Source organism: Oncorhynchus mykiss, chromosome 10 (assembly GCF_057628025.1).
Source record: "Oncorhynchus mykiss isolate SJ-2025 chromosome 10, ASM5762802v1, whole genome shotgun sequence".
NCBI lineage: Eukaryota > Metazoa > Chordata > Actinopteri > Salmoniformes > Salmonidae > Oncorhynchus > Oncorhynchus mykiss.
The window spans coordinates 59,204,237-59,225,362 of record NC_143031.1 but is presented as its reverse complement, the minus strand read 5'-3'; the positions used below and the strand labels follow the sequence as shown (position 1 = coordinate 59,225,362).

The 21,126-nt window shown below is 39.0% G+C and overlaps 2 protein-coding genes across 2 annotated transcripts; both read right to left on the bottom strand.

Annotated features, from left to right (window-relative positions):
- Positions 1-3,582: 3,582 nt before the first annotated feature.
- Positions 3,583-13,322, bottom strand: LOC118966639 (cell adhesion molecule CEACAM3-like). Its single transcript, XM_090188534.1, has 5 exons — positions 13,193-13,322; positions 8,364-8,696; positions 5,758-6,057; positions 5,347-5,448; positions 3,583-5,234 (listed from the first exon to the last, which is right to left on the bottom strand). Exons 1-5 carry the CDS (start codon positions 13,320-13,322, stop codon positions 5,182-5,184), a joined length of 918 nt encoding a protein of 305 aa, XP_090044660.1. The 3' UTR covers positions 3,583-5,181.
- A 2,191-nt stretch (positions 13,323-15,513) lies between these two features.
- Positions 15,514-20,311, bottom strand: LOC110533156 (uncharacterized). The gene is made up of 5 exons (XM_036934584.2): positions 20,193-20,311; positions 19,085-19,417; positions 16,484-16,783; positions 16,073-16,174; positions 15,514-15,960 (listed from the first exon to the last, which is right to left on the bottom strand). Exons 1-5 carry the CDS (start codon positions 20,236-20,238, stop codon positions 15,908-15,910), a joined length of 834 nt encoding a protein of 277 aa, XP_036790479.1. The 5' UTR covers positions 20,239-20,311; the 3' UTR covers positions 15,514-15,907.
- Between the last annotated feature and the right edge of the window lie 815 nt (positions 20,312-21,126).

Here is a 21,126-nt window from a genome sequence, read left to right as displayed (position 1 = left end):
AACATTCTCTCAGCATTTGTATTTTGGCACAATGTTAGGCTAGTTAGCTCACTGAGCAGAGCTCCTGGAGCTGTGCAGCAATAGTGCTGTTGTGACGACAACCCGGATCTTTTTGTTGCGCAATCTGGAGATTGTTATGAGTTTAAAATAGTGTCTAGTGCCTACACTCTGAGCTGAAAAAAAATGATATCTAGAACCTAAAAGGGTTATTCGACTGGCCTCATAGGCAAACCCTTTGAAGAACCCTTTTTGTTTCCATTCCATCCAGGTAGAACTCTTTTGGGTTCCATGTAGAACCCTTTCCACAGAGAGTTCTACATGAAACCCAAAAGGGTTCTAATTGGAACCCAAAAGGCTATTTTCTATCTTGCCCCTCACCCCTAGCACCCAGTTGGGCTGATTCAAGTTTCCCTGCTCCTCAGCACAGATAAAAACAAACAACAAACACTTCTATAGATGCCAAATAGACTACAGGTTTTGGTTCCATATGCATTTCCACAGATGAGATGAGAGGTTGCTGTTGTAGTTAAGTAAACATTATCACAAAAAAGACTGTGCCTTGTAAGGGAATAACCGCACACCTCATCAGTGTGAGAATACAAGAGGCCTCAATATCCAAGTGATATTGATGGCAAACAATGATAAAAGAGGAAGGTAAATTCAATCCATATAAAGCCATATATAAACGTTTGATATAAAATGGTTGAGACTGTAGCTCCACATGGCACCTTCTACGGAGGCAAATGGAATGAAACAGCCAGGGATCCACCTGAATTTTGCATAATAGAAACTCTCATTTTTGTTGCAAAAAGTTTTCAGTTTCGAGGAAACGGTTTCCATCGCTAAACGTTTTGCAACAGTGTCCGACTAATGAATACACTGTCCTAATTAGAGTTCAACTTATGCTATGTTACCTATAACCCTTTATGCTACTATACTGGTTCAATGTTCTAACTAAACTATTTATAACTTTGACCAATTCCCAGAAGTTTAATGAAGATTTAGACAAAGCCCCCAGTCTGCAATAGATCAATCCTTTATTCAGAGAGTACTCTGAAGTCAAAAATGAGGATACAGTAATTTTATAACCCCTCACACACACACACACACACACACATAATTTCTCATTATCTTCTACAAGCCTAGCCATTCCTAACAGTTACTCCCCCTTACCTAAGTTGGGGAGGCCTCTTTCCTGTTATTTGGTTTCAGAGTTATCACAAGTCGACAGTTCAGTTGGCCTTGAATGTCTCAACTCTACCCAGCTCATATTGCGAAACAGTGACACAATGGCCTAGTCACACACATTATGGAATTATGACTCTAACACATTTCATACAATTATACGATTTCAGGGTGGAATCCTTTTGTCAATACTTTAAACATATACATTCCTTTATCAACTAGCAAACCCACAGTTGGTGTCACAAAAACCATAATATCCCACCGGACACACACCGGTTGAATCAACATTGTTTCAACGTAATTTGTCAAGTTATTGTGATGTGGAAAACACATTGGATTTGGCAAAAGTAATCCATGTTGTTTTGAGGGGAACATTTAAACCACCGGAGTACACTGAGCTTACAAAACATTAGGGACACCTTCCTATTATTGATTTGCACCCCCCTCAGACCAGCCTCAATTTGTCAGGACATGGACTCTACAAGATGTCGAAAGCATTCCACAGCGATGCTTCCCACAGTTGTGTCAAGTTGACTGAATGTCCTTTGGGCGGTGGACCATTCTTCATACACTTGGGAAGCTGTTGAGATTGAAAAACACAGCACTGTTGCAGTTTTTGAGACACTCAATCCGGTGCGCCTAGCACCTACTACCTACGATACCCCGTTCAAAGGCACTTAAATATTTTGTCTCACCAATGGCAAACATACACAATCCATGTCTCAAGGCTTCAAAAAAATCCTTATTTTACCTGTCTCCTCCCCTTCATCTACACTGATTGAAGTGGATTTAACAGGTAAAGTCAATAAGGAATCATAGCTTCCACCTGGATTCACCTGGTCAGTCTGTCATGGAAAGAGCAGGTGTTCCTAATATGTTGTACACTCAGTGTACAGTGTGTCATCATGGTAACCAATGTTCAACATAGACTAACCTTATATGACATATGTTGATTTGTACCTTTGAAACGACATCAGATCGTCAACGTTATATCCACTATCAGAAGAAAAAAAACAATAGCCTGGGCAGCACCTCCTACTGGAGAGTTAATCTATCTACAGCTACCCATTTGGTCTCCCATCCAGGGTCTTCACCAAGCTCAGTTTTGATATTTGTCACTGCCTAGTACCAATGTGCTATCGTGAGAATGATTACTGAGAGATCTCTTAATAACTAAATAGATTCACTGTTGCTATCGAAGTCATTCCAAAGGACAGGTTCAACAGAGCAAATGAAACGTAACCATACTTTATAGGTCATATTTCGTCAATTATACTATTTAGGCCTTTATAGCGTTTGCAAAGTCACCAACAGCTTTTGTTTTAAGTTCAACCCAGTGTTCAACTAAAAATAGACAATACATATAGGCCTATGGTTTTTAGCTTTTTTTTTTTTTTAAAGAATAGGACCAAATCAAATCAAACTTGAAATACATTTTATGGTTGACATGGAGACCTGAATCCAACATATAATTTGTATATTTTGTAAACAAACTGGATATTGTATTGCGTTTGGTTGTCAACGCAACCAAATGTAATTTGAAGGAGATGCTTCTTCTGCTGGGATAGTTTCATCTGTGCCACTGACTTAGTCTGGCTTTAATTCCAGTTTGTCTACAAATTAATCATGTATTTGTTGGATTCACATAAGTTAAGGAATAGGACTACTCAAAACCAATCAAAAATGAAATGCACTTCAAATAAAGTTTGATTTAATGCTATTCTTTAACTTCGATTTTTGGTTGAGATGGAGATGTGAATCGGACATATTTTTTTTAAACATGACCTTTATTTAACTAGGGAAGTCAGTTAAGAACAAATTCTTATTTACAATGACGGCCTACCCCGACAGCGCTGAGCCAACTGTGTGCCGCCCAATGGGACTCCCCAATCACTGCCAGATGTGAGGCAGCCTGGATTTTAACCAGGTACTGCAGTGACCCCTCTTGAACCGTCTTAGACCACTGCACCACTCGGGATAATATCAATTATTAATTTGAAGACGAAATAGAATTAAAGCCAGACTAAGTCAGTGGCACAAAAAAATGCATCTCCTTCAAATGTTGATGTTTTGTTGCATTGGCAACCAAACACAACTCAATATCACTATTGTAATACAGTAAATAGTCTATTAACTTGTTGACAAGTTAACAAGTGATATGTTGGATTTACGTCTCCAACTAATCCAAAAATGGAAGTTAAATAATAGGATTAAACCAGTGGCTCAGTTGAAACTATCCTACCATTAGATAAATACAGTATATTTTAAATGTTTATATTTGCTGTGTTGTCAACCAAACACAGTTCAAGGGCAATTCCACCACTTTTCAACCTCATTTTCATTTTCTACATCACAATACCAGTCTCTGTAACAGCTGTTGGAAGGAGAGGACCAAAGTGCAGCGTCGTACATGTTCATATTTATTTATTGAACACTAAATACAAAGATAACAAGAGAATAAATGAAACCGAAACAGTCCCGTAAGGTGCAAACACTTATATGGAAAACAACTACCCACAAAACCCATGTGGGCAAGAGCTACCTAAGTATGGTTCCCAATCAGAGACAACGACAGACAGCTGTCCCTGATTGAGAACCATACACAGCCAAAAACAAAGAAAAAAAAACATAGAAAAAGGAACATAGAATGCCCACCCTAGTCACACCCTGGCCTAACCAAAATAGAGAATAAAAACCTCTCTATGGCCAGGGCGTGACAGTCTCTACATACGTGAAAATGGTGTATGTATACGTTTTGTGGAAAAAAATATAGACATTTATTCATGTGATGGCATCATCAAAGGTTAAAACATTTAAGGCCTCCTGAGTGGGGCGGTGGTCTAAGGCGCTGCATCGCAGTACGAGTTATGGCACTAAAGATTCTGGGTTTGAGTCCAGGCTCTGTCGCAGACGGCCGTGACCAGGAATCCCATGGGGCGGTGAACAATTGGCCCAGCGTTGTCTGGGTTAGGGGAGTGTTTGGCCAGCAGAGATGTCCTTGTCCCATCGCGCCCTAGCGACTCACTCCTGTAGCGGGACAGGTGCAGTGCATACTGACACCATCACCAGGCGTATGGTGTTTCCTCTGACACAGTAGTGTGGCTGGCTTCTGGGTTTAGTGGACATTGTTTCAAGAAGCAGTGCAGCTTGGTTGGGTTGTGTTTCTGAGGACACACGGCTCTCGACCTTCACCTCTCCCGAGTCCGTAAGGGAGTTGAAGCCATGAGACAAGACTAACTACCAATTGGATACCAAACAATGGGGTAAACAAATATATATATATATATATATATATATATATATATATTTAAAAAAAGTTAAAACAGTGATTTTCAAACATGAGAATCGCAGTGAAGTGAGGAGCACCATGATGTCACAGAAGCATTTTTTAGCCACAGATGATAGAAATGCGCTGTAGACAGTACACTGGTTTGGTACTGGAAATAATGAATATAAGGTTGAAAAGTGGTGGACTTGCCTTTTAAGGCTATCTTTAAAAAAAATGTAAATATTTGTTCAACTGTTGGTCAATTTCTTCAACAAATAATCAGGTCTATATAATTATCAAACATACATTAGTAATGGAAAGGAAACACAGAGTCTTTGTTTAAGTATTAAAATACTCCTTTAGTAATACAATTGTAGTCAGAAGTTGGTACAGTGTAGAGGAGGGATTATTTGCTGCATAAAACACATCCTTTGTTCATGACAAAATGTACATTCTGTTTTTACAGTGGCAGGGACACAGTCTAATGGGTTCTTTTTCTTCAATGGGGAAGAAGATGAAATTGAGCGTTGGACTTGTAACCGAAAGGTTGCAAGTTCAAATCCCCGAACTGACAAGGTACAAATCTGTCGTTCTGCCCCTAAACAGGCAGTTAACCCACTGTTCCTAGGCCGTCATTGAAAATAAGAATTTGTTCTTAACTGATTGCCAAGTTAAATAAAGGTAAAATGAAAATAAATAAATAAAAATGCAGGGTCTGACAGAGTAGGCTACACCACAGAGTCCTCCTCTTCTGGACTCCCTGAGGTGGATACACAGCACCCTGTACAGTGAGCACAAAAACAATTGCGTATTTCAACACTGCTCATACCATACAGTATCAACCATGACAGGAGTACTTTGTCTTTAGGCTACTCAAGAAGGATGTCACTTACCTTTAATATATTTCTTTTTCCAGATGCAGCATATTACGATAAATAACTTTAGGCCTATTCCAAGGACTATCACAACGATTGTGATTAGATTAGGATCAGACTCTGTCGGAATAAAAACAGGGAACAAACTGATGAATCCCAAAACAATGTATACACTTTACCCTGTTTCTTCTCATAATTGAATTTGATAGTGTTGCTAAATTGTTCTACTTTTTTTGCTTAATTTAATCAATAGCAAAAAGAATGGAACTGAATGCTGTCTGTGTGGGCTGTTCCTGTCGATAAATATGACTGTTTTATCTGGTGTCTAACCCACAGCGCTGGAAGAATAGAAGTGACAGGGGATCCAAGTAAACTAATTAACCAGTCCAATAGCAAAGTAGATGTTGCACATTACCATTAATGACATACCTACAAACTGAAGGCAGAGTGTTTCAATGTTGAGTTTGGTTGTCTGGTTGCCGACTGGGTTGGCAGCCACACAGCTGTAGATATTGTTGTCCGGTAGCTTTATCTCCAGATGGAGAGACAGGTTGGTGGAGAGGTCAGGGCTGCTGGTCTGGTTGAGTCTCTTCTCTCCTCTGTACCAGGACAGGGTCATGTCTCTCCGGTTCTCCACAGAACACACCACTGAACAGCTCCCCTTCTCTGATGAACTGTCCAGAAAATCACCTTCAGGGATTTTTCTGACTTGAGGAAGTGGTACTGGAGCTGGGATATTAAAATTCAAACAATGATTTAACACAGATTCATGTCATTAATATTGGTCCTCTGGGTAGGAGGACAACTCTCACCAGTAACACAATTGTGGTGAGCACATTCCGTTTTTTATTTATCACTTTGGTGCAGTTTTCACAAGTATGTGGTACATTTTCACAACTTTAAGCACAAATCTAAACAGATCAAAACTGCTCAATTCAAAACTAAGCACATTCTCAATTGACTGAGTGCAACAAACAGTCACTTGTTCACTGCACAAAATCACTCTTTCAATTTTCATTCATATTCAAAGTATTTGCTCGTCACAAAGCAAAACTTGGTGTGACGTTGACACAGTGGTAGGATTTTACTGTGAGGAGGCAACAATGCGGATCTAGTTTTTCTTGCCAGACTGAGGCTTTTCATTTAGAAAGTGAAGAATTATGCTGTTGACTGAACACAACATACAAACAAAAATAACATACAGCTCCTGCCTCCTCTGGCATAAGCTGTTGCCATTATACCCGTAGGCTACACAGTCAAAACTCGTACCAGGAAATTAACAATAAACAAGGGAATCGTTTAATATTAGTTTTGATATACCTCCACGTTTTAATTGTTATATATGATCACATTATAGTTGTAAGTTTCGATAAGTATGCCTAGGCTAAATACATGATTAGACAGAGCATTTTAGGCTACGGAGCAAAGCACAACATGAGGTTTTGCGCGCACAATCCAATTGTCGCCGTTCGACCACAAACTCTAAACATGGTTATTTTTATCTGACAGGTGATCAAAAAACAAGACATCGGATAACATGGCTAACCCCACATTATTACAAGAACATACATGTGATTCGCCTAAACCGTTTCCATTCTCAATGTCTGGTTAGGCCTATTCATAATACGGCTTTAGATTCGGTGACTGGGGACATAATAACAATCGCTACAATGGTGTTGTAAATATCAGAATTTAATTGATACACTATAAGATTATGATTTTAGCTGGTGATACTGTAGCAGTTACAGTGACAAGTCACAAAAGTTTATATTGTGCAATGTTGCTTGGGGCAGAAATGGCATACAGTATACTACATCAATTCCTTTTACTGAAGCCTTCTGTTAGACAATTCATGCCACAATAATCCTATATTTCACGATTTCTTCTCAAAAACTGTTTCAGTAAGTCAAAAAAAAATCTCAACATGCTCCAAAATTTAATTAAAAAATGGGAAATGTTATTTATCCTCTATTTTTAATTCTATTCAGCACTTCAAAAATATCCGTTTTGAAAATTGTATCATGTATTTTGTGCTATTTGATTAAATTTTACAATAAAATTACTAATTGGTGAGCCTGTATCATTCTCTGATATACAGTATTGGTGACTAAATCCAATGTTCATGTTATTTTCTGAAGAAAACAGGATTTTTCATGAATGACTCAGGGTTGAAAGATGTTTTGACCTCAAATGAATCCTAATTCAAAGGTTGTTGTACCAAGAGTTTTGAAAATATACCTTACATCAGAAAAATGTGCCAAAGTGATTGAAAAAAACTGCAACAACATGGCTAGCATTATAATATAGCCTATTATATAATAATTATTGTTATCATGTATTATAATACTACAAATAATATAGTGCCTATAATAAGTATATTATTGTGCTACAAAATGGGATGGATTGAATTATTGTTATTTTTAAAATTACCTTCAATTTACTAGGCAAGTCAGTTAAGAACAAATTCTTATTTACAATGACAGCCTACACCGGCCATATCCTGACGACGCTGCACCAATTGTGCGCAGCCCTTTGGGACTCCTAATCACGACCGGTTGTGACACAGCCTGGATGAGGTATTGAACATGTCTCTGGTCTGTGTGGTTGAATCTGTGCTTCAAATTCACTACTTAATTGAGGGACCTTCAGATGTTGTATGTAGCTATCAGGTACACAGGAAGGGGTAGTCATTCAAAAATCATATTATTATATTATTTCACACAGAGTATGTGATTTGTTAGGCCAATCTTAACTATTAACTATTTTAGGCTTGTTCTAACGAAGTGGGTTGAACATTTTATAGAGTTTTCTTTTCACTTTGACATTATGGAGTATTTTGTGTAGATTAATGACAAAACAACCCTATTGGTCTAAATCCATGTCAACCCCACTTTGTAACACAACAAAATGTTAAAAAGTCCACTGGGGGCGAATATTATAGGCACTGTGTAATGTTTTGTGTCACACCTATTACTGTAAGGTATGGGCATTGGGTCCCACTTAAAACCCTGTTATATATATAAACCAATACTCACCATAGACAGTTAGATAGAATCTCTGAGATGTTTTGTGTGTATTGAAAAAGTCTAGCTGATAAACTCCAGAGTTGTTGAGGGTGAGATTTCTGATGGTGAGAGATCCAGTTTCTCTGTCCAGCTGCAGTTTCTCTCGGAATCTTCCTTTGAATTCTGTGATGTTCTCTCCTCTGATGACCTGACTCTCAACTATTGAGGTGTTTGGAATGACTGGACCAAAGAACCAAAATATCTTATCAGCCTGTAGTCCAGTTAGTCCAGTGTGTAGAGTGACAGACTGCCTCTCTCTCCCTGTCAATGTATTGACTTCAGCATTCACAGCTCCCAACAGATCTGGAATCAAACAAATAAAATATTAATGTGTTGTTCAGTAGCAAAGACAAAAGGCACATATCATTCTGTGTGTGTGTGTCAAGGTTATTATAGTTTTGTTTTAATTTGAAATTCAGTTGACCTTAAGTTTGTTTTCAGATCCACTTTACTAGTTTTTATTTAGTTTAAGTTTTATAAAAACATGTATTTTTTAGGTTTAAGGTTATAGGTTAGGTTTAAAGGTAAACTCAGCAAGATTACGTAGACACCACAAATTAAACTGAAGTACTGGGTCTATGGCAGGGGTGTCAAAGTCAAATGGACGGAGGGCCAAATAAAAAAATCAGCTACAAGACGAGGGCCGGACTGTTCGAATGTTCATTGAAAAATTTTTAAATTACGCATATAGTCTAGTGAACCTAATTGAACCTACTGAAAACCTAACAAATATATTACAATATGATCAGATAAATAAAGCAATATTTTCTTATGGCTCTGTCAGTAATCTTTAATTTTCAACAGACACAAAAGACAAATTTCCTTTATATAAATATCCCCATAACATGAACATTAAATGAAAGAAACCGGTATTCAAGGCACCATCAGTAGACTATATTTTCTATTTTAGCAAAAGTGGGCTAAATTTACTTCAAAGAAAAAACAATAATAGCAATTTTCTATCATCCACTCAACTGAAATATTTTTAAAATATAATTGGATTGAAATACAAAAAAATAAAGTGCAAAAATCTATTAATCAAAAACAACACTTTGTTTAAGGAGAAGTAACATGCAGTGAAAACAAATATTAAATTTTAACTTTTAAACTTGAACTGAGTAAAAACTCTAAATATGTGATTGCACAGTAATGTTCACTTGTTTGAGGTTGAGGGTGATACTTGGTGGTGTCCCATCTTTTCCACAAGTTCATCAATGTTCGGGGTAAGGCTCTGAGCTGAAGAAATCCTCAGAATTGAGTGGAGGTGTTCAGCAGTAAGTCGACTTCTGTGTGATGTTTTGTTCAGGTTCATCAAAGAAAACAGTTGTTCACACAGGTATGTGCTGCCAAACATAGACAACGTTTGAGCAGCCTGGATGCGCAGCTGGGGCATTGTGCCGGGGAGGAAACGGGCGAACTCCGCAGCACCCACTGCCGCATATTTTGCCCTCAGTGCATCATTGCATTGGAGGTCAATCAACTCCATTTGGAGGTTTGGTGGTGAGCTTTCCACGTCAACAGCAAATGGGTTACCGAGCAGTTCCAACCTGCTTTTTTGTGCTTCAAAGTCAGCAAATCGGCGTCGAAAGTCAGCGGCAAGCATACCTATTTTATCAGCCAACTGTGTGCTCGGGAACGCACTGGTAGAGAGCTTCTCTTTCATGGTCTGGCAGCTGGGAAAGTGGCTCAAATTTTCTTTCCGCATCTGCGTCTCCCACAGAGTCAGTTTGGTTTTAAATGCCTTCACTGTACTGTACATATCAGAGATGACACGATCCCGACCCTGCAGCTGCAAGTTTATTGCATTCAGATGACTCGTAATGTCACACAGAAAAGCCATTTCACACAGAAACATTTCGTCTCGGAGTTGTGTTGTGTCTTTCCCTTTGCTGTCCAAGAACAGACAAATCTCCTCACGAAGCTCGAAACATCTTTGAAGCACCTTTCCCTGGCTTAGCCATCGCACCTCTGTGTGATAAGGCAAATCACCATGCTCCGTTTCTAACTCCGTCAGAAATGCCTTGAACTGGCGGTGATTCAAACCTTTGGCTCTGATAAAGTTAACTGTGCGCGTGATGATGCTCATTACATGCTCCATTTTCAAGGCTTTACCGCACAACGCTTCCTGGTGTATGATACAATGATAAGCTGTCAGCTCACCTGTCGCGTTTTCCTCTTGCATCTTTTCCCGTATCTTCGCCACCAGTCCGCTCCTGTGTCCACACATCGCAGGTGCTCCGTCGGTTGTCAAACCCACGAGTTTTTCCCAAGGCAGCTCCATCTCATTTACACATCTTGACACCTCTTCATACAAATCATGCCCCGTAGTTGTGCCATGCATAGGACGTAAAGCCAAAAACTCCTCTGTCACGCTTAGGTTGGAGTCCACTCCGCGGATGAAAATTGACAACTGGGCAATGTCAGAAATGTCGGTGCTCTCATCCACAGCCAAGGAATATGCAATAAAATCTTTTCCCTTTTTCACAAGCTGCTCTTTTAGATTGATGGACAACTGGTCTACTCTCTCGGCAATGGTGTTTCTGCTCAGACTCACATTTAAAAAGAGTTGCCTTTTTTCTGGGCAAACTTCGTCACAAACTTTAATCATGCAGTTTTTGATGAAATCCCCCTCCGTAAATGGCCGGGCTGATTTAGCGATCTCTTCGTTTCATAATGTCGTCTCAGATTATACTCTTTCAGTACCGCCACACTTTCTCCACACAGAAGACACACAGGTTTTCCAGCTACCTTCGTGAACATATACTCCGACTCCCACCTTGTTTGAAACCCCCGGTTCTCAGTATCCACCTTCCGTTTTGCCATTTTTGATGGGTATCTGAAAGTTAATTTTACTGTGATGCTGACGACTGCTGTGCCAATAAATATTGAAATGAAGCAGCCTACTGCTCGGTGCGTCACCTTTGCATTGTGGGAAATGTAGTATTGGTGCGTGTAAAAGATCTGCGGGCTGCCGGCTTGCTGCGGGCCGGTTCTAATAATAAATCAAGATCATCCCAGGGGCCGTAAAAAACCTTCTTGCGGGCCGGATGTGGCCCGCGGGCCTTGACTCTGACATATGTGGTCTATGGCCACAACCTAGGGCTCGGTTTCCCAAAAGCAGTACAAAGTTAATCAGTAGAACCTTCATAGGAACATCTTTAAAATCTCCGAGCTGTTATTCCAAAGCAATCTCTAATAGGCTAGCCTACACATTATGAGGAGACCTGCCTGTTGTAACCAGCAGTGCAAAAAGGTATTAGGTGAACAATAGGTAATTAAAGGAATGAGAACAACAGTAAAAAAAGACAGTGAAAAATAAAAGTAGCGAGGCTATAACAGTCGCGAGGCTATATACAGGCACCGGTTGGTCGGGCTGATTGAGGTAGCATGTACATGTAGATATGGTTAAAGTGACTATGAATTTATGATAAACAGAGAGTAGCAGCCATGTAAAAGAGGTTTTATGGGGGAACATAATGGAAATCGTACGGGTAGCCATTTGATTACCTGTTCAGGAGTCTTGTGAATTGGGGGTAAAAACAAACACCGACACGAAGTACAATTTTTATAGGAATAGCCTACTTACCGATGATGAAAAGTACTGATATTCCCAAATATTGAAGCGTTGTCATTTTATAGTTCTCTATTACTGTGACTTCATAGGTCTCTTCACGGCCACTTTACGCTCTCTACGCTTTCAGGCGGGCGCACCTTTAATAGTTGAAGTTAGGGCAGTTAGGCCCCTCCCTCTTTTTGTATAGAATGTTCCAGTGTTCATGGTGACGCTTTCGGGTCACTACTTTCACCTCTTACTTTTATCGGCGGATTCCAGAAAGGGTTCGCTTGGTAAGCGGTCTATGTTAGTGTATAAGCGCAGAAGTATAGGCTACCCGCAGCTATTCAATAGTTTAGAGCAGCTAGCTAGCCTCTCCATCGGGGTGCTCTGCTGTACCATCTCGTTTGTGTTTCGTCCTTGTTTTTATTACTTGTGACAGTGTGCCAACCTGGGCGATACTCGGTTTGGTCTAGCGGTATTGCGGCGCTGAGGGTTTGTTTTAGTCGTATGTGAAGACAGCGAGATGACGTAGATGCACAAAGTAAACGGGGTCAATTGTCACAACCTGGTCCCGGTTTCCCAAAAGCCCAAAAAGTTAATCAGTAGAACCTTCATAGGAACATCTTTAAATCCCCGAGCTGTTTCCCAAAGCAATCTTTATTATTGTTGCACTTCAAAAAGCTCGTAATCTAACGATGATAACTTCATAGTCGACCACATATAACGTTAACAATCTTTGCAATTGATACATTCCAGCAATGTATAAAAATATGGTTGAAATGAAAACCGAGATGATTCCATGCCATGGTCAATCAATTGAGTTATCAGAATGACGGCACAAACCGTAATTCTCTTACCAAACTTTGCTTCTGCGCCGTTCAAAGACCGACTACAGATGGATGCTCAGACTGGATCTCTCTCACCATCAGAAACCTCACCATCAACGACACTGGACTTTATCAGCTTCAAATCATCAGTGAACAGGTCACCTACCACAATATCATTTTCACAGTCTACGGTGACTATGTTTTAAATCAAGTCAAGAGACTAGTTTTCAATCAACATCGAACAAGATCTGTATTCAGAATTACATTGTTCATGGTAAACACACACATTCCCTTTCCTCATTGTTCATGATAAATGTGACCGTTAGTCAATGTTGTGCCCAATAATCACTGTAATAACTGTTGGTCTCCTGGTGTCCCAGCTTCAGTGCCTACTCCTAACATCAGAAACACCCCACATAATCCCTCAGTCGACAGTCGGTTGGTCAGTGGGAGCTGTCCTGTGGTGTGTCCTGTGGTGTGTTCTGTGGTGAACGGGAAAGAAGTAACCTTGTCCTGGTACAGAGGAGAGAAGAACGGGAAACCCATTCTCCTTCTGAAAGGCACACATACATACTCCATGTCTGAAGGCTTTAAAAACAATCCTTATTTAACCTGTCTCCTCACCTTCATCTACACTGATTGAAGTCGATTTAGTAGGTGACATCAATGGGTGACATCAATTGCCTCGTTAAATAAAGGTTCAATACAAAAATATGTATAAAAAAAACAAGGGATCGAAGCTTTCACCTGGAATCCTCTGGTCAGTCTACAGTATGTCATGGAAAGAGCATGTGTTGGATACTCAGTGTATGTCATCATGGTAACCAATTTTCAACATAGACAAACCTTGTTTAACATATGTTGATTTTGTACTTTTGAAACGACATCAGATCTTCAACGTTATACTCACTATCAGAAAAAAACCAATAGGCTGGGCAACACCTCCTACTGGAGAGTTAATCTATATACAGCTACCCATTTGGTCTCCCATCCAGGGTCTTAATTAAGCCCATCTTTGATATTTCTCACTGACTATTACCAATGTGCTATTGTGAGAATGATTGAGAGATCTCTAAATAACTAAATAGATTCACTGTTGCTTTCGAAGTCATTCCAAAGGATATGTTTAACAAAGCAAATGAAACGTAACCATACTTTACAATTAATTTATCAATTATACTATTTAGGCCTTTATAGCTATTGTTTAAAATTCAACAAAGGGTCCAACTAAAAATAGATAATACATATAGGCCTTGGGTTTCAAGCTTTGGTTGATTTATCATTTTAACATAATTGACATGTGGTATTCACGTCTCCATCTCAACCAAAAATTAAGAGTTAGTACTAAATCAAACCAATCAAACATTAAATGCACCTTAAATCAAGTTTGATTTGATTTAGTGCTATTCTTTAACTGTGATTTTTGGTTGAGATGGAGATGTGAATCTGACGCATCAATTATTCATTTGTAGACGAACTGGAATTAAAGCCAGACTAAAACAAAAGATACATCTCCTTCAAATGTTGATATTTGGTTGCATTGGCAACCAAACACAATTCAAAATCACTTGTGTAATACAGTAAATAGCCTATTAACGTGTCGACAAGTTAACAAGTGATATGTTGGATTTAGGTCTCCAAATAAACCAAAAATGTAAGTAAAATAATAGCATTGAGCCAGTGGCTCAGATGAAACTATCCTACCATTAGATATATAAAGTATATTTTAAATGTTGATATTTGGTCCCGATGTCAACCAAACAAAGTTCAATATGACTTTTGTAATACAGTAAATAGCCAAAAGTTTAAGGGCAATTCCACCACTTTTCAACCTCATTTTCAATTTCTCCATCACAATTCCAGTCTCTACATATGTGAAAATGGTGCATGTATACATTTTGTGGAAAAAATACATAAATGTATTAATGTGATGGCATCGGCGGTGGTCTAAGGCACTGCATCGCAGAACGAGCTGTGGCACTAAAGATTCTGGGTTTGAATCCTGGCTCTGTCGCAGCCGGCCGGGACCAGGAATCCCATGGGGCGGTGAACAATTGGCCCAGCGTTGTCCGGGTTAGGGGAGTGTTTGGCCAGCAGGGATGTCCTTGTCCCATCGCGCTCTAGCGACTCACTCCTGTAGCGGGACGGGTGCAGTGCACACTGACACCATCACCAGGTGTATGCGGTTTCCTCTGACACAGTAGTGTGGCTGGCTTCTGGGTTTAGTGGGCATTGTTTCAAGAAGCAGTGCAGCTTGGTTGGGTTGTGTTTCTGAGGACACACGGCTCTCGACCTTCACCTCTCCCGAGTCCGTAAGGGAGTTGAAGCCATGAGACAAGACTAACTACCAATTGGATACCAAACAATGGGGTAAACAAATATATATATATATATATATATATATATATATATATATATATATATATATATATATATATATATTTAAAAAAAGTTAAAACAGTGATTTTCAAACATGAGAATCGCAGTGAAGTGAGGAGCACCATGATGTCACAGAAGCATTTTTTAGCCACAGATGATAGAAATGCGCTGTAGACAGTACACTGGTTTGGTACTGGAAATAATGAATATAAGGTTGAAAAGTGGTGGACTTGCCTTTTAAGGCTATCTTTAAAAAAAATGTAAATATTTGTTCAACTGTTGGTCAATTTCTTCAACAAATGATCAGGTCTATATAATTATCAAACATACATTAGTAATGGAAAGGAAACACAGAGTCTTTGTTTAAGTATTAAAATACTCCTTTAGTAATACAATTGTAGTCAGAAGTTGGTACAGTGTAGAGGAGGGATTATTTGCTGCATAAAACACATCCTTTGTTCATGACAAAATGTACATTCTGTTTTTACAGTGGCAGGGACACAGTCTAATGGGTTCTTTTTCTTCAATGGGGAAGAAGATGAAATTGAGCGTTGGACTTGTAACCGAAAGGTTGCAAGTTCAAATCCCCGAACTGACAAGGTACAAATCTGTCGTTCTGCCCCTAAACAGGCAGTTAACCCACTGTTCCTAGGCCGTCATTGAAAATAAGAATTTGTTCTTAACTGATTGCCAAGTTAAATAAAGGTAAAATGAAAATAAATAAATAAAAATGCAGGGTCTGACAGAGTAGGCTACACCACAGAGTCCTCCTCTTCTGGACTCCCTGAGGTGGATACACAGCACCCTGTACAGTGAGCACAAAAACAATTGCGTATTTCAACACTGCTCATACCATACAGTATCAACCATGACAGGAGTACTTTGTCTTTAGGCTACTCAAGAAGGATGTCACTTACCTTTAATATATTTCCTTTTCCAGATGCAGCATATTACGATAAATAACGTTAGGCCTATTCCAAGGACTATCACAACGATTGTGATTAGATTAGGATCAGACTCTGTCGGAATAAAAACAGGGAACAAACTGATGAATCCCAAAACAATGTATACACTTTACCCTGTTTCTTCTCATAATTGAATTTGATAGTGTTGCTAAATTGTTCTACTTTTTTTGCTTAATTTAATCAATAGCAAAAAGAATGGAACTGAATGCTGTCTGTGTGGGCTGTTCCTGTCGATAAATATGACTGTTTTATCTGGTGTCTAACCCACAGCGCTGGAAGAATAGAAGTGACAGGGGATCCAAGTAAACTAATTAACCAGTCCAATAACAAAGTAGATGTTGCACATTACCATTAATGACATACCTACAAACTGAAGGCAGAGTGTTTCAATGTTGAGTTTGGTTGTCTGGTTGCCGACTGGGTAGGCAGCCACACAGCTGTAGATATTGTTGTCCGGTAGCTTTATCTCCAGATGGAGAGACAGGTTGGTGGAGAGGTCAGGGCTGCTGGTCTGGTTGAGTCTCTTCTCTCCTCTGTACCAGGACAGGGTCATGTCTCTCCGGTTCTCCACAGAACACACCACTGAACAGCTCCCCTTCTCTGATGAACTGTCCAGAAAATCACCTTCAGGGATTTTTCTGACTTGAGGAAGTGGTACTGGAGCTGGGATATTAAAATTCAAACAATGATTTAACACAGATTCATGTCATTAATATTGGTCCTCTGGGTAGGAGGACAACTCTCACCAGTAACACAATTGTGGTGAGCACATTCCGTTTTTTATTTATCACTTTGGTGCAGTTTTCACAAGTATGTGGTACATTTTCACAACTTTAAGCACAAATCTAAACAGATCAAAACTGCTCAATTCAAAACTAAGCACATTCTCAATAGACTGAGTGCAACAAACAGTCACTTGTTCACTGCACAAAATCACTCTTTCAATTTTCATTCATATTCAAAGTATTTGCTCGTCACAAAGCAAAACTTGGTGTGACGTTGACACAGTGGTAGGATTTTACTGTGAGGAGGCAACAATGCGGATCTAGTTTTTCTTGCCAGACTGAGGCTTTTCATTTAGAAAGTGAAGAATTATGCTGTTGACTGAACACAACATACAAACAAAAATAACATACAGCTCCTGCCTCCTCTGGCATAAGCTGTTGCCATTATACCCGTAGGCTACACAGTCAAAACTCGTACCAGGAAATTAACAATAAACAAGGGAATCGTTTAATATTAGTTTTGATATACCTCCACGTTTTAATTGTTATATATGATCACATTATAGTTGTAAGTTTCGATAAGTATGCCTAGGCTAAATACATGATTAGACAGAGCATTTTAGGCTACGGAGCAAAGCACAACATGAGGTTTTGCGCGCACAATCCAATTGTCGCCGTTCGACCACAAACTCTAAACATGGTTATTTTTATCTGACAGGTGATCAAAAAACAAGACATCGGATAACATGGCTAACCCCACATTATTACAAGAACATACATGTGATTCGCCTAAACCGTTTCCATTCTCAATGTCTGGTTAGGCCTATTCATAATACGGCTTTAGATTCGGTGACTGGGGACATAATAACAATCGCTACAATGGTGTTGTAAATATCAGAATTTAATTGATACACTATAAGATTATGATTTTAGCTGGTGATACTGTAGCAGTTACAGTGACAAGTCACAAAAGTTTATATTGTGCAATGTTGCTTGGGGCAGAAATGGCATACAGTATACTACATCAATTCCTTTTACTGAAGCCTTCTGTTAGACAATTCATGCCACAATAATCCTATATTTCACGATTTCTTCTCAAAAACTGTTTCAGTAAGTCAAAAAAAAATCTCAACATGCTCCAAAATTTAATTAAAAAATGGGAAATGTTATTTATCCTCTATTTTTAATTCTATTCAGCACTTCAAAAATATCCGTTTTGAAAATTGTATCATGTATTTTGTGCTATTTGATTAAATTTTACAATAAAATTACTAATTGGTGAGCCTGTATCATTCTCTGATATACAGTATTGGTGACTAAATCCAATGTTCATGTTATTTTCTGAAGAAAACAGGATTTTTCATGAATGACTCAGGGTTGAAAGATGTTTTGACCTCAAATGAATCCTAATTCAAAGGTTGTTGTACCAAGAGTTTTGAAAATATACCTTACATCAGAAAAATGTGCCAAAGTGATTGAAAAAAACTGCAACAACATGGCTAGCATTATAATATAGCCTATTATATAATAATTATTGTTATCATGTATTATAATACTAAAAATAATATAGTGCCTATAATAAGTATATTATTGTGCTACAAAATGGGATGGATTGAATTATTGTTATTTTTAAAATTACCTTCAATTTACTAGGCAAGTCAGTTAAGAACAAATTCTTATTTACAATGACAGCCTACACCGGCCATATCCTGACGACGCTGCACCAATTGTGCGCAGCCCTTTGGGACTCCTAATCACGACCGGTTGTGACACAGCCTGGATGAGGTATTGAACATGTCTCTGGTCTGTGTGGTTGAATCTGTGCTTCAAATTCACTACTTAATTGAGGGACCTTCAGATGTTGTATGTAGCTATCAGGTACACAGGAAGGGGTAGTCATTCAAAAATCATATTATTATATTATTTCACACAGAGTATGTGATTTGTTAGGCCAATCTTAACTATTAACTATTTTAGGCTTGTTCTAACGAAGTGGGTTGAACATTTTATAGAGTTTTCTTTTCACTTTGACATTATGGAGTATTTTGTGTAGATTAATGACAAAACAACCCTATTGGTCTAAATCCATGTCAACCCCACTTTGTAACACAACAAAATGTTAAAAAGTCCACTGGGGGCGAATATTATAGGCACTGTGTTTTGTGTCACACCTATTACTGTAAGGTATGGGCATTGGGTCCCACTTAAAACCCTGTTATATATATAAACCAATACTCACCATAGACAGTTAGATAGAATCTCTGAGATGTTTTGTGTGTATTGAAAAAGTCTAGCTGATAAACTCCAGAGTTGTTGAGGGTGAGATTTCTGATGGTGAGAGATCCAGTTTCTCTGTCCAGCTGCAGTTTCTCTCGGAATCTTCCTTTGAATTCTGTGATGTTCTCTCCTCTGATGACCTGACTCTCAACTATTGAGGTGTTTGGAATGACTGGACCAAAGAACCAAAATATCTTATCAGCCTGTAGTCCAGTTAGTCCAGTGTGTAGAGTGACAGACTGCCTCTCTCTCCCTGTCAATGTATTGACTTCAGCATTCACAGCTCCCAACAGATCTGGAATCAAACAAATAAAATATTAATGTGTTGTTCAGTAGCAAAGACAAAAGGCACATATCATTCTGTGTGTGTGTGTCAAGGTTATTATAGTTTTGTTTTAATTTGAAATTCAGTTGACCTTAAGTTTGTTTTCAGATCCACTTTACTAGTTTTTATTTAGTTTAAGTTTTATAAAAACATGTATTTTTAGGTTTAAGGTTATAGGTTAGGTTTAAAGGTAAACTCAGCAAGATTACGTAGACACCACAAATTAAACTGAAGTACTGGGTCTATGGCCACAACCTAGGGCTCGGTTTCCCAAAAGCAGTACAAAGTTAATCAGTAGAACCTTCATAGGAACATCTTTAAAATCTCCGAGCTGTTATTCCAAAGCAATCTCTAATAGGCTAGCCTACACATTATGAGGAGACCTGCCTGTTGTAACCAGCAGTGCAAAAAGGTATTAGGTGAACAATAGGTAATTAAAGGAATGAGAACAACAGTAAAAAAAGACAGTGAAAAATAAAAGTAGCGAGGCTATAACAGTCGCGAGGCTATATACAGGCACCGGTTGGTCGGGCTGATTGAGGTAGCATGTACATGTAGATATGGTTAAAGTGACTATGAATTTATGATAAACAGAGAGTAGCAGCCATGTAAAAGAGGTTTTATGGGGGAACATAATGGAAATCGTACGGGTAGCCATTTGATTACCTGTTCAGGAGTCTTGTGAATTGGGGGTAAAAACAAACACCGACACGAAGTACAATTTTTATAGGAATAGCCTACTTACCGATGATGAAAAGTACTGATATTCCCAAATATTGAAGCGTTGTCATTTTATAGTTCTCTATTACTGTGACTTCATAGGTCTCTTCACGGCCACTTTACGCTCTCTACGCTTTCAGGCGGGCGCACCTTTAATAGTTGAAGTTAGGGCAGTTAGGCCCCTCCCTCTTTTTGTATAGAATGTTCCAGTGTTCATGGTGACGCTTTCGGGTCACTACTTTCACCTCTTACTTTTATCGGCGGATTCCAGAAAGGGTTCGCTTGGTAAGCGGTCTATGTTAGTGTATAAGCGCAGAAGTATAGGCTACCCGCAGCTATTCAATAGTTTAGAGCAGCTAGCTAGCCTCTCCATCGGGGTGCTCTGCTGTACCATCTCGTTTGTGTTTCGTCCTTGTTTTTATTACTTGTGACAGTGTGCCAACCTGGGCGATACTCGGTTTGGTCTAGCGGTATTGCGGCGCTGAGGGTTTGTTTTAGTCGTATGTGAAGACAGCGAGATGACGTAGATGCACAAAGTAAACGGGGTCAATTGTCACAACCTGGTCCCGGTTTCCCAAAAGCCCAAAAAGTTAATCAGTAGAACCTTCATAGGAACATCTTTAAATCCCCGAGCTGTTTCCCAAAGCAATCTTTATTATTGTTGCACTTCAAAAAGCTCGTAATCTAACGATGATAACTTCATAGTCGACCACATATAACGTTAACACTCTTTGCAATTGATACATTCCAGCAATGTATAAAAATATGGTTGAAATGAAAACCGAGATGATTCCATGCCATGGTCAATCAATTGAGTTATCAGAATGACGGCACAAACCGTAATTCTCTTACCAAACTTTGCTTCTGCGCCGTTCAAAGACCGACTACAGATGGATGCTCAGACTGGATCTCTCTCACCATCAGAAACCTCACCATCAACGACACTGGACTTTATCAGC